The 12468-nt window shown below is 51.0% G+C and overlaps 4 protein-coding genes across 4 annotated transcripts; all 4 read right to left on the bottom strand.

The window, feature by feature from the left end:
• Positions 1-1423: 1423 nt before the first annotated feature.
• Positions 1424-3339, bottom strand: BDV14DRAFT_190265 (SKIP/SNW domain-containing protein; the record flags this gene model as incomplete). The annotated part of the gene is made up of 3 exons (XM_073771316.1): positions 1424-1609; positions 1688-3133; positions 3196-3339. The coding sequence occupies 3 exons, from the start codon at positions 3337-3339 to the stop codon at positions 1424-1426; spliced, it is 1776 nt and encodes a 591-aa protein (XP_073627344.1).
• A 241-nt stretch (positions 3340-3580) lies between these two features.
• On the bottom strand, positions 3581-6477 carry BDV14DRAFT_174900 (J domain-containing protein). The gene is made up of 4 exons (XM_073768973.1): positions 5813-6477; positions 5390-5731; positions 4014-5339; positions 3581-3965 (listed from the first exon to the last, which is right to left on the bottom strand). The coding sequence occupies exons 1-4, from the start codon at positions 6305-6307 to the stop codon at positions 3816-3818; spliced, it is 2313 nt and encodes a 770-aa protein (XP_073627343.1). The 5' UTR covers positions 6308-6477; the 3' UTR covers positions 3581-3815.
• A 241-nt stretch (positions 6478-6718) lies between these two features.
• Positions 6719-8073, bottom strand: BDV14DRAFT_174897 (uncharacterized protein). The gene is made up of 2 exons (XM_073768971.1): positions 6916-8073; positions 6719-6856 (listed from the first exon to the last, which is right to left on the bottom strand). Exon 1 carries the CDS (start codon positions 7534-7536, stop codon positions 7141-7143), a length of 396 nt encoding a protein of 131 aa, XP_073627342.1. The 5' UTR covers positions 7537-8073; the 3' UTR covers positions 6719-6856; positions 6916-7140.
• A 234-nt stretch (positions 8074-8307) lies between these two features.
• Positions 8308-11729, bottom strand: BDV14DRAFT_209352 (Zn(II)2Cys6 transcription factor). Its single transcript, XM_073775623.1, has 3 exons — positions 10592-11729; positions 9617-10529; positions 8308-9559 (listed from the first exon to the last, which is right to left on the bottom strand). Exons 1-3 carry the CDS (start codon positions 11557-11559, stop codon positions 8534-8536), a joined length of 2907 nt encoding a protein of 968 aa, XP_073627341.1. The 5' UTR covers positions 11560-11729; the 3' UTR covers positions 8308-8533.
• Between the last annotated feature and the right edge of the window lie 739 nt (positions 11730-12468).

Genomic DNA, 12468 nt, shown 5'->3' with positions numbered 1-12468 from the left:
CTGGTTGGTGGGCGATCGGGCCCCCCTGCTATTGACCACGGGATTTTCTCCTCCTTCTAGCCTGGAAGGTCCAGGCAACTGGCAAACAGTCGCCCCCTCCCTAGCCCTATCCCATCCAATAACTGAAGCTGTCAGACGTCTTTCCTTGCCGAAAATCCTAGGACTAGCCTATTTAACGTATGTCATCGTGATGGGGTCGTTGGGCGTCCTGATCCTCGGCAAGGGAATCAGTCAATCATAATAGCAACAACAACACATTCCACCACTGTCTTCGCCCAAGGAGGGATTTGCCTCTTGTTCAGCTCTTGCGCTTACGAGGCGTTCTTTTTTGACGCTATCTTCGCGTCGATCGTCTCTCTCCACCATCGCCAGAAGCATGCAGTCTTCCTCGGGGTACCTTGGCGTTTCACCAGCCCTTGCAAATTCACACGTCATTTTTGCTTTTTTATAATACTCCGTGCTCCGGGGTAGGCACTACGAGCTCGTTTGACTAATCGGCGGCATCAGGCTTCCGCGTCCAACGTTTGGCTAGATCTGTGCCTGGTTACTCAATGCTGATGGTTGGCAGAGTCTCGGGCAATCACATCACTACCAAGGCACAGTCAATAATATGCATTTCTAGATTGGATCGATCTATTGGAAACGACTATTTAGATCGATGAAGAAATAAGGCCGCCGTGGAGACTAGCATACGCAGCCCATCATACGGTGCTGGAGATCATCTCTAACCCCGAGACCGAGCTCCACCCCCCGTCATAACCCCGGGCAGTTGATGAGCGCTGGACCTTCATACGTACTCACTGACAGTTTGACACACAATGATAGACTGATAACAGTATCTGGTACATCTGCAGAACGAGCTGGAGGCTAGACTACCAACACACTGGGGTCCCAGTCCATCGCCATGCCCTACTGCAGCGCCAAGCAGCTCCCAGAGTCATAGATAAGTATCGTCCAATCGGTGTCGCCAGGAACGAAGATCATCTAGTTTCCTATCTCCAACGCTCGGGGGGCTACAAAGTACAGACGCATGCAACGCCCGGGTAAACCCGCTGCCCGTGCGTTGCGTTGCGTTGTTGGTTTTCCGACAGCTCACCTCCAGCTCATCGAGATGGAGACTGGAGATAGCTGTCAAGGTGGACGTGCATGAGCTTACAGGAGAGCACCTCGCGCATTGACATTTCACTCTTGTCTAATATCGGGTTGGATATCCGAGATATGTGCATTGCATTTATTCAATTGGAACGGGTATTATTTTGATGATGCATATCCGTACATGTGTAGTGACTGACTCAGCCTGCATAGATGAAGATAACTATGTATACCTACTGTAACACTCCACCGGAACCAAACCAACGCAATCCAGATCGCCAATCAATGCAACAAGCACAAATCAATCAATCAATCAATCAACGGACAACATTCAATCATCCTCATCAACCCTCGCCCTCTTCGACCCCCGACCCTCAGGCTCGGCCTCCTGAATTCCGTAGCGCTTTTGGCCTGCTCCACTACCGCTGCCACCGCCGCCACCAGTGACATCGGCAATCATACTATCGATGCCGAACGGATCGACTTCTTTCTCGAATTGCACGGGGCCGGATCGTTCCTTTTGCAAGGACATATTCGTTAGCTCATCATGATACAATACGTTAGAATAAAGGGTCAGTGAAAGAAAAGTACTAACCTCCGCATCCGCCGCCCCCCTAAACCCCTCCTTCGCCCGCCCCAGCACCTCAAACCGACTGCTCTTAGAAATCTTACTCATCTCCCCCTCTGCATCGTTTTCATCATCAAAGTCCGCCTGCGGCTTCGGCCGATAAATAGAATTGATCGCGTCTTGCGCCGCAAAGAGCGGCTTGTCGTAGGGGTTATCCTCGTTGAAGCCCGTGCTCATACCGCTCGTCTGATTGAACAGGCGAGAGTCCCACATGCTTTCGGAAGACTGAGTAGGCTTTGCAAGACCCAGCGCGACCTTCTCGGATATATCGCGGTTTTGTTCGCGCGCCATGGCTTGGATGCGGCGTTCTGTGCCCATGCGGGATTGGCGGAGTTGGCGCTCGGCGTCTTGTCGTCTTTCGCGGCGGGCTTGTTCGCGCTCGCGCGCGGCTTCTTCCTCTTCGTCGGGGGTGCGGGAGCGAGAGCGGGATCGGTCTGAGTAGGGCGTATAGCTGCGGCTGCGGCTGCGGTCGCGGCTGGGTGAGCGGGAGGCGCGGGACTCGGTGCCCCTTGTGCGTTCCTCACGGGCCTTTTGGGCGAGGGCGCGGAGGTGTTCTTCCTTCTGGGCCTTCTCTTTCTCGGCAAGGCGCTGCTGCATCTGTGCGCGAAGTCGGACTTCCTCGCGGGCGTGTCGGTCGGCTGTGAAGAGTGCTTCTGCGAACTGTGCGAATTTGTCGTTGATAGAGACATCTTGTAGGCCGCGCCCGTCGGCAGCTAAGCGCTTATCCAGCGGGACCGTGTAACCCTTAGGATTCTTCCAATTCGAGACGGGAGGCGGGATCTTCCACGCTTCCTGGTCCTCGGCCGTGAGTTTTCTCGGGGGCGAGTGCATGACGGGCGGAGGCGGCGACGGCGGTCCACGGGGAATCTTCTTATGCTTGAACTTCGGCGGCTCCATGGGATCCTGCTGGCGCTCGACAATCTTCATTATGCGATCGTTCTTCTTCGAATTATCCCCCATCTGGTTCGCCGGCGTATACCGCACAAACGTGGGCTCCGCGCGACTACCCCCCTTCACATTCTTCGGCTTCTGGGCAGCCACTGCACCGGAAACAAGACTTTCAAGTGCCTTCTTCGTCTTCTCCATCTGCTCTTCAACTTCTTCCTCGGACGGTCGGTCAAGCGATACCTCGCCCATATCAACCCGCTGCCGGAGGGGGATAAGGTCTTTGAAACTAGCGTGTACAATCCGGTCATCGCTGTGTCCGCGGCGCGCAATAGCGTCGTATTTCACTTTCCCCTCCGCGTCGACTTGTACGGCCAGTGCGTTGGATTTAGACTGCGTGCCTTTGCGGCCCATATCGAGGGGGTATTGCGCGACGAGAATCTCGGGGAACGCGCCACCGTCGCCGAAGTCTTCGGGGGCTCGAGGGCGCCATCCTGCTCTGTCGCCGTAAGGAGGGGGACCGGTCCTCTGGTGACCGATAATTAGCCCTGTAACTGTAGAAAGGAAAAAGGGGCAGTGGAAAGACTCACACGCAGAACAACCTGTGTCTCATCTAGTTGGCCCGGCCCGACGATGCGCGGTCCTCGCTGGCCATGTTGTGGTAGTTCCTCCTCCTCGCCTGTGTATCTTGGTTTCGGTAATGATTTGAATAGACCCTCCGCAATGGACGTCATCTTGAGAAGGGCGAAATATGTGAGAATGGGGGAGTTGTTGAGAAAGTGGTGACAATGATGTGCCCGAGCTGCTTGACGTTTTTTCATGGGGCTGGCTGCGGCACTACGGTGTTGGTACTTGTCCGGTGCCGTACGATTAGATAACGTCCCGTCATGGAAAACGAGGGTTGCCGCTATACGCCGCTTATAGAAGTGCTGCAAACTGATTAAATATCGAAAATAAACCGAAGATTCATTGTACGTTGGATTAAAGCCAAATTATAGTCATATATATATGAAGGTATAGAGGTTGAATAAACGCCAAAATTCCCAAAATGCTGCCAGACAATGCTACAAGCCTCCAAATGCAGATGGAAAGAAGAGCTGACTTTGGCCTCATGGCCATATTGATACAGGAGTTGGGACAGAAGCTAGGCGTAGGTATATAGTACAGAGATAGAAAGCCTTGAAGATAGAAGGCTTTGAACAAAAAGAATTTAGGCAGTAACTTGATGGGATCGCATTGGACAAGCAACGCCCTCTGCATCGTTGGCCTCTATGTAGTGTTCTTTTCCATGATACTGGTACCATATCTTGAGTTTCTTGGACTTTAACGGTGCCGGATCGTGGAATCCAAGTATATGAAACTGCGAAGAATTAGTCAATTTTGAAGGATGGTGATAGAGAGGACTCACCTTCGCCGATTTCTCAGAGATAATCAGTTGACCGCGGTCTACCAGTGCAGCCACAGGAACAGTCACATCTGTCACATCAGGCTCCCTGTTCCTGTCCGCATTCCGTGCTGAAGAAGGATAATGACCGTACTCCGCTTTGGTTATTATCAACCCACCTCGGACGTACTCCTTGTCTTGGCGGCGTTGCACTTGGTCGGCCATGAGCTCAATCGCCTGCGCACTTTCCAAGCTCTTCTGGGGCACTAGCTTCTTCAATCGTTTCTGGTGTCGAGCGATTAACTTCCGGCGATTGCGCCGCTCTCGAGGGCGTATGAGCCCAAACTCAACGGCACAGTATGCTAACCATGGGAGGAGAATTGCCAACGTAGCCGACTCTGATCCCACCCTCTCGAATGGGCAGACTGCAACAGGGACCTTGATCCTCTGCCCGAGTCTGGCCCATGAGACGGTCATCATCAGACCCCGAGATTGTATACCGACTCCAAATCCCATGCTAGTCAGGTCACTGACCTTTCGTGAACCATGTATACTCCAGCCAGTTGACAGGTCTAGCCCAAGGTTAGCAGTGACCTCGAGCCGTACAGACCGCGGCTTATCTGCTGGCGGCAGTGCGAAGTGTTTCTCAGAGCTCCACTGCGAAAGTGCAACATCGGTGGGCGCCTTGCCGGAAAAAATATCTCGAGAGTATTTGAGAATAAGACCGTTCGTGGCAGGGGACGATGAGATAGCAAGTTGCCATGCTTCATTGGCACTGTTTTCTCTGCGCTGCTTTGCGAGCAACTCTCTATACTCTTCGTGTTCCTCGTCTTCTTCAGCGAGTTCTGGTTCATCATCATCATCATCATCATCTGCTAGGCCTGCCGCAGGCGTCAGTGCTTGCGACATAATTCCTACCTGAAGTTGGCTTGCTCCTTCTTCCTTGAGGTAGACCTCGTCACTAGTAAAAGCGGATAATAATGACTCGATCACAAGAGGCCATCCAAGCGAGCCGCTTGACCAGTTACAAAATGCAATTCTCCTGTCATCAATGGCCTTGGTTACTTGGACGTTGAGTGACGGTGGAGCCTGGAAGATCGAGCGACTGAAGACGGTTCCAAGGACAACATTGAAAGGCCTTGTGCCTGGTATTGCGATAAAGCTTTTGACTAGCCTCGCCTGTAATGTCGTAGTCGGCAAAACGGAAACATCAAAGCTGGCAATGGAGTTTTGAAGGAACGAGAACGGCCATTTCTTCAATATTCCTTTGGGCTCTGGGCCCGTAAAAGCTCGGCTGGAGCTGAAGCCGAGGGTGACAGCCTGGGTACTCATAACTAGTGGAAGAGGGACCTAATGACTGTCATTAGTGACGGTTGTACCAGAATGATGGGCAAGCCTACCTTTACTACCTCGGTGTCGCCATCGTCATACTCTAATTCCACTTCTTCAAAAAAGCGTTGAAATCCGCCTGCCACACCGGCATAGATTTCCAACTCTGGGCTTTCGCTCTTTGATTCTTCATCATGTTCTTCATCCTCGCTATCCACATTCTCCTTCTCAGCCTCCCCAAGGACGGCACTTATGGTGGGAAACGGCGTCACAAAGGAGTACCGAGCAGCAAAATTTGAGAATTTTGGAGGATTGATGAGAAGGTTGGCCTCTTCCAACTCTCCCTCGTCATTCAAGACTACATCCGTGATGGAGATCACGTTCGTAGCATCGAGGCCCACGATCAAGGATCCCTACCAGAGCCATTAGCACCAAATGTTGCATTAGCGCAGACGCAATAAATATGATGGCTGTAGCAGGAGTACCAAGCATACCTTACTTCTAACCAGCGAATTAATCGCACTTCGCTCCCTCCTCTTCATCGTTTCGAAAAACCACTTTCGAAATTCTTCTGGTTTCATCGCTTTGACTCCGACTTGCCTTTCCCTCCATTGTCTCTCTGCATCTCCACCGCGCCCCATCGCTCCGCCAGTACCCCATTCCCGTCGCACTCCCTCAGCACCCATAGCATCATACACGATTCTCTTTTGCGGATCAATCAGCGTCTCGTATGCCTCGGTGATGCGTTCGAAATGCTGTTTTGCTGCATCTTGTAGATCCGATGGTTGTTTGTCGGGGTGGAAACTCAGCGTGAGCGTGCGGTATGCGGAGCGGATTGCGCTGTCTGAAGGGGGAGGATCGCGTCGAAGGCCGAGTAGGGTATAATAGTCGGCGTCTTCGGAGTAGGACATTATGATGGAATAGGCTTTTGTGTCGTCGGCAGTGGTATCGCCGTTGCCGGGCATCTCGCGGTCGTTGTTATAGCTCATGGCGCTTTGATGGGCGTGTTTCAGTCCTCCGCTACCCTTCCTTTTCGGTCACGACGGTGGTGCTGGCATTAGTAGCATAAAATATTATTAGTCGAACACTCTTTCCAGGCAGTAGATTTTTAGATCACACTAGTTCGTGATTCATGATTATTTGTGGAGGTGGAATCGAGAAGAGCGCTGAAGCAATCCATAACTTTTTGCTTTTTTTGCGGAGGGGAGCTTCCTAAAGGCCGGAGTGACGTCGCCGGGTCCTTCCGCGCGTACCCAGACTAACCTCAGATACTTGCCCATCCCTCTCTCCATATCCCATCATCTACTGCTTTCCCAATCTGCGTTGGATATCTCCTCAATGGTGTGTGCCGTCCTCCGCTGATCATTGGGCATAGTCTAACCCATGAGGATTAAACTCCAGCACCTGCTTGCGCAGTCCACTCATAAAACGACCATAACAGTTGCATGGGTAATCGGGAAAGCGGGAGTTTAAACCAGCAAGAGCCGATTTGATATCTTCGTACGATACGTTCTTGAAAGGCGCCTCGAGGTTTTTAGGTAAGAGGCCGCTGTCATACATCCGCGATGCTAGACCACCTAGTGACGCAGCACTGCAGACCTGGCAGCAGCCGCTGTCTAAAGAGAGGCTGCTGTTGAATTTATCGTATACCATATCGATCAGCTGTTGAATGGCTTTTTCCCGGACAAGATTCGCTTCGCCTACCACTTCTGTTAGCCCGCGGCCTACCCTGTTATTATTGAGGCTTTCCTACGGAGTTTATCTTCTGGAAAGGGAATCCCTATTGCCTTAACTGGATCGGGACATCGAATCGCCGCATCCCTCACTGCCTGCCGCCATTCTTCAAACGAACCAGACACGCAGACCACATAGAGCCACAACGTGAAGTTTCGGGACTTGGCTTCGCAGCTAAGTCAACTTTTGCTGCTGGTGCCCACAAATCCCTGCAGATGCTCAGCGCATCAGTGCACTTGTATTGGGTGGCAATAATCATGATTTTGGCCAGAAGTTCGAGGCCCATATGGCGAGGCACCGAGTTCCACCGACCGTGAATGGCATCCAGCAATATCAAAAGCGCATTGGGGTCGTGGGCACACACAGTCACTGTCGGTATAAGTCGCTTTTGCTCGCCCATTGTTTCGGTATGAAACCTAGGCGAAGCAAATGACATATGCTTTGATGAAACGTGGTATAGAACCATGCGATGGGGCTCTTTCATATCCACGTCTTCGTCATTCGGAAGTCTGAGAAAAGCGCCTGCAGGTTCATCTACAACGCCCGGATATCAGCATGCGTACATCATCATGGAATGTCTTATCGAAAGAAGTCTCACCACGAACAGCGAACGGACGATCAACATCCAGTTAACACGATGAGCATATCCGCATTGGGATCAATAACATGGGTCTCGCACGCATCAATTGCGGCACTAATTGCGGCATCAGTCATTATTGAACTTCCGGTGTATCTCTCGCTCTTTGCCCTTTTTCGCTCACGGTCTGACGATTCTTGGGAGTCATCGCCTTCTATCTCATCATCAATACGCCTCTTCTCTTTCGACCCGATGCCGGATGGGCCTTCAATCGCGGAAGAATCCCCCGGTAGCGGTGCATCCGAGGACCTATCGTCGCTAAGGGAAACCACGCGTTCGTCTGCTTCATCGTTCATCTCGTCGATAGTCAGAACAGTCCGCGCGGTGAGGCTTTCGACCATCAGACTTCCTGTGCTGACATTGCTGACGGAGTCCGTTCCCGAGTCAGACATTTCCGCTTCATTGAGTCGTGATGAATCCATTTAGTAACAGTGTGGATCAAGGCTTTAGGATTGTAGAAAGGTCGATAAGACTATTGAGATGTACGAGTCGAGGTAAATATCAATTAGCGATGAGAAGTCTTCTATCCAAAGAGAAGTTGATCGCTGGAAGACTGGGTATAAGTAGGTATGATAAGCCGAGGACGTCTATTCCTACACTCTTCTTCAGTTCCTCGGATCGAAAGCCCAGCGAAAGAACTGTGGCGCCAATTGCTGAGTCCCAAGAACTCAATCTATCATACAAACAACCCATTCATAACGCCTCTTGAAAATTCAAATCCCAAACTATGTAACGTACCCCAAAAGCATATCTTACCAGTTATCGCTTACATGTACATCTAACAAACGTCGTAGATCATCTCGTACAATATGCGTGACTTTATCCGATCATCCGTTCCAATTCATCACCGAGTCCTAATCCAAAGAACGTTATTCATCGAATACGGCACGTTCCCTAGCCCAAAAGCATCAAAGAGCTGCTCGCGCGGTAAGCCACCGTACAGTAAGTCCTCTTTCATAGACGTATCCTGCCTCTGTACGTCGTTCTGCACCTGGCTATCCAGGGATGGTCCACCAAGAAGGAAAGCAACCTTGTCGCAGCCAGATGCCATCTGCTGTTGCGCTGCCATCATGGCGTCTAAACGAGCTTCAATGACCGAGGCAAGCGCCTTTGTGCCAGCCCAATAGTAGCTGAGTTCCCGTACGACATCAAGTCCAGCGTGAATGAGGTTGATGCATTGAGGCAGGTCGATTATTGCACCGCCAGCGCTGAGGACGTCAACTGCGGAGAGAATCACATAGGCAATAGAGGGACTCAGGAGGTTTCCCTTGGGAGAGGGTTTAATTGTCAGCGGGGATAAGTTGTAGTCCGAGACATAGCGGACGAGTGCTAGGGCAGTTCGAAGAATCTCAGCGGCGTGGTTCCGAGCTGCGTGAACGTATTGTTTTGCCTTTCCCGGTCGTAATACTTGCAAGCGAGCGTACCGATTCAGTTTTAGTAAAGCAGCATGATATAAGAGATGGATTGATATGAATAAATCGATTTTCCTGCCTTGGATGCTTCGCTCCAGGTTTACCGCGGTGAAAGCGAGGTGGTCTGGGAGTCGCGAGAGCCACTGGTCTGATCGACGGACCATGCTGCCGTAGAATTCCTCAAAGACTTGATTGTAGGATTTTGCTGGAATCAGGGATAGTCGAAGGACATAATCAGACACTTCTCCCCATATCGATGTGACATCTATCAAGAGCGCCATTGCACTCAGCCCTGAGAGGTCGCTATCCTGAGATGGGACTTGATCTAGAAAGCTCTGGAAGAATGGCACTGTAGTATACTCTTGGGCTTCGTAGATGTCTTCTCGACAGGGGAGCCTTAGGAATGCTGTCTGAGAAGAGATAAAGGTGGTAGATGGGGCGTAGAGACAAGAGAGGCGCTAAGCAACCCTAATTAGTGGCAAGAGACATGAATAGAGTTGGTAATTAGCACTCACATCCATTAGGAAAACCGTCCAGAATGTCCGTCGACGACATTCAATCAACGCTTGAGGATGTAGTCCATACTCGCAAGGCTGGCTTTGCTCTACTATAACTCCACCCATTTCAACATTATAACGCAGACCGCAAACGGTCCGAACTGCTGCCCCGGCTGCATCCCAAGACTTTACAAGCGCACCGACTGCGCAGTACCAAAGACTTAATATGATGCGAGTCTGAGCAAGCTGCAACGTAAGGGTGTTCTGGCTATGCTCAATTGCATATCTGGCAATACGAGAGTAACGCCTCATTGCTGTCATCCTGTCCGGGCGGTCCGAAAATATTGCACCCAGGGTCATCATAGAGTAAAGAAGCATGTGATCATCGAGTGATTTCGTATGGCAAGATTTTAACCATAATAAAAACCTTCTTTGTGGAAATATATAGTATAAGCGATCATTGACGTATGTGAGATAACTTTCGACGAAGTGTATCGTGGATTCGAAGTCGATCATGTAGGGGTCAGCTCTCCAGTCGGCCGCCAGTAAGTCATGGGAGTCGAGGTCCTTGATTTCCGTCAACATCTCGGCGTAATTCGTGGAGATTAAGCCGGCACTACCTATTGAGTGGCTTGGTAGGTTCGTTGGTATCCAAGTACCGTGCTGCAGTCTCACTGCGTGATGTTGATCAGGATGAGAAACGTTCTCATGATTGCTGTCCAGGGCAGAAGGCGTAAGCATTGAATCATCAGACAAGGGAGACTGCGAATTTGTCCCACGCAGGGAAGTCAAGCTTTCTGAAGCTCTCGCAACAGAGTATACGGAACTGGAAGTACCTGCATTGTTAAGGTTTCCTGGTACATAATTGTCCCTCATATCGTATTTTAGCGGGAATTGGGATGCCCTCGTCGCAGCCCGGTGTCCACGGGGCCTAGAACAAACGTAAGCATTTTGCGGTATGAAGTGTCTTACTTAGGCTGCAAAAATACTTACGCGCTCTCGAACCTGCATTCTCTGCCGGACTTCTGGCATTGATCACACTTCGGCATATTTGGGTGACACTTTATCTTCTTTTCCCGGCATGTAAGACAGGCCTGAGCTAACCGCTTTCGGGGTTTGCCAGCTTTAGTAATTCCCCAGTTGGCATTGACTGGGATTCCGTCAATGGCCTTGGGGCAATGAGAGCCATCCGCGTATATGTAGCATAAACCCTCGCCCTCTATGTATCTCTCATCCACAACATGCAGACGTACTTGAGACTTTGTCGATTTATTAATAGCATCAAAGTGTTCCGAGTCACCGGTCGCGGATAACGGCATTGCTAATTGAGTCCTCTCGCTTGACTCATCATGATAGCGCTGGAAAGCAGACGAATATGACTGATTGGGTGTGTTCGAGCTGTGGCTAATATAGGCGGGGGCGCCACGACTGAGGGTTGGGGACGAGAGGTGAGAAATGGGGGGTAGGTTCTGAGCTTGGGAAGCGGTCATTGCATCTAGTGGTACTCTGGCGTTTTCGTAGACGTTGGGTCGGGGATCCAAAGGGTGTGTGCTAGACTCATTATAGCGCAAACGCTCGTGCATGTCCCCTGACTCATTCGATGGCAAATAGATCCCGAATGATCGAGGATTGTATGGTGAAGGCGAGCGACTGGATTGTATACTTGGAGTGAGAAGTTGACTAACGGACGGAAGTTGCTCATTCGCTTGTTGGTATCCAGGGCTTCTCGAATAACCAGGAGACTCTTCTCGCTCGTCGATTGCCTCGCCTCGATTCCGCGGGCGAAGAAATGGGTCTGTTCCGAACTGCAGCGGCGCTGAAGTACGAGGAGGAGGAAGTTGATACGGGTGAGACGTAGAAACTGCAAGGTTAGCAGCTGGTCGATTCGCTTCTTGCGCCGCAGGACCATTTGTCACAGGTAACATACGCCCGAAAGGCCCAATATAGTAGGTTGATGACATCGTGCGCACGGTGAATCGGTTGACGAGGGTTATCAGTGTGGGTGCCAGTCACTCTAACCGGTACAAGCAACGCCGCGTTCAACACTCAAGACCCCTGTCGCCTTGTGACGGGATTTGAATTTCAGAGGTATTTTTGGGCTCTTATTCAGTAAAACTTGTGGTGACCGACTGAAATATCAGTGAGCAAGTCAGCGATGGCAACAAGCAGCTTGTCGAAGTGGGTAGGTGATATCGACAGGTTTCTGGAAGTGCTCACCTCTGTTTGTGCTTTCCCAGTCACGATGTATGGGTTGTGTGACGAGAGCCCCAAAGAGTTACTCAATTGATGATGAGCTGTTGAAGAATGATGTGTATGGAATAGTGTGAAGGATTAGACCAGGCAATCGGGTCGATGACTGAGAGCCGTTGGAGATATGAGGTCTCTAAGTCGAGACTCGGTATATCATCCGACGCAGGGAATAGTACCGGGTGCCGATTAAGTATGAATCGCTCAGAATGGCAGACACCGATGGAAGGATGTCTCACCAGAAGACAAGTCTTTGCCACGCGGGTCACTGAGGGCTGCCCTACACTAGGAATAGCGTAGACCAGAGCAGGCGCAGACCAAGGTGGGATTTAGAGGTGGACAATCATGGCGCAAACGGCCCTGAAACTCTTTCTCCTTGGTTCCTTTCTCAGAATGACCTCCTCCGGCCAGGGTTACTGCAGGACTCCAGCCGATCACTCAGGTTTCTGAACAACGAGAGGCTATCCAGGTCGGTGTTGAGTGACGGCCAGACCGACAGCACTTAACTACGCCCAGACGCAAATGGTTAGGTCAATGAACCACAGGCTCGTGCAAATAGTAGATAAAGTAATATCGTGGCTTCGAGGCTGCAGACTGCAATTAAGTCAGAAAGAAGTAAGAAG

The sequence above is a fragment of the Aspergillus stella-maris genome (assembly GCF_047715825.1).
Source record: "Aspergillus stella-maris strain CBS 113639 unplaced genomic scaffold BDV14scaffold_33, whole genome shotgun sequence".
Classification (NCBI taxonomy): Eukaryota; Fungi; Ascomycota; class Eurotiomycetes; order Eurotiales; family Aspergillaceae; genus Aspergillus; species Aspergillus stella-maris.
This window is presented reverse-complemented; position numbering and strand designations above follow the sequence as displayed.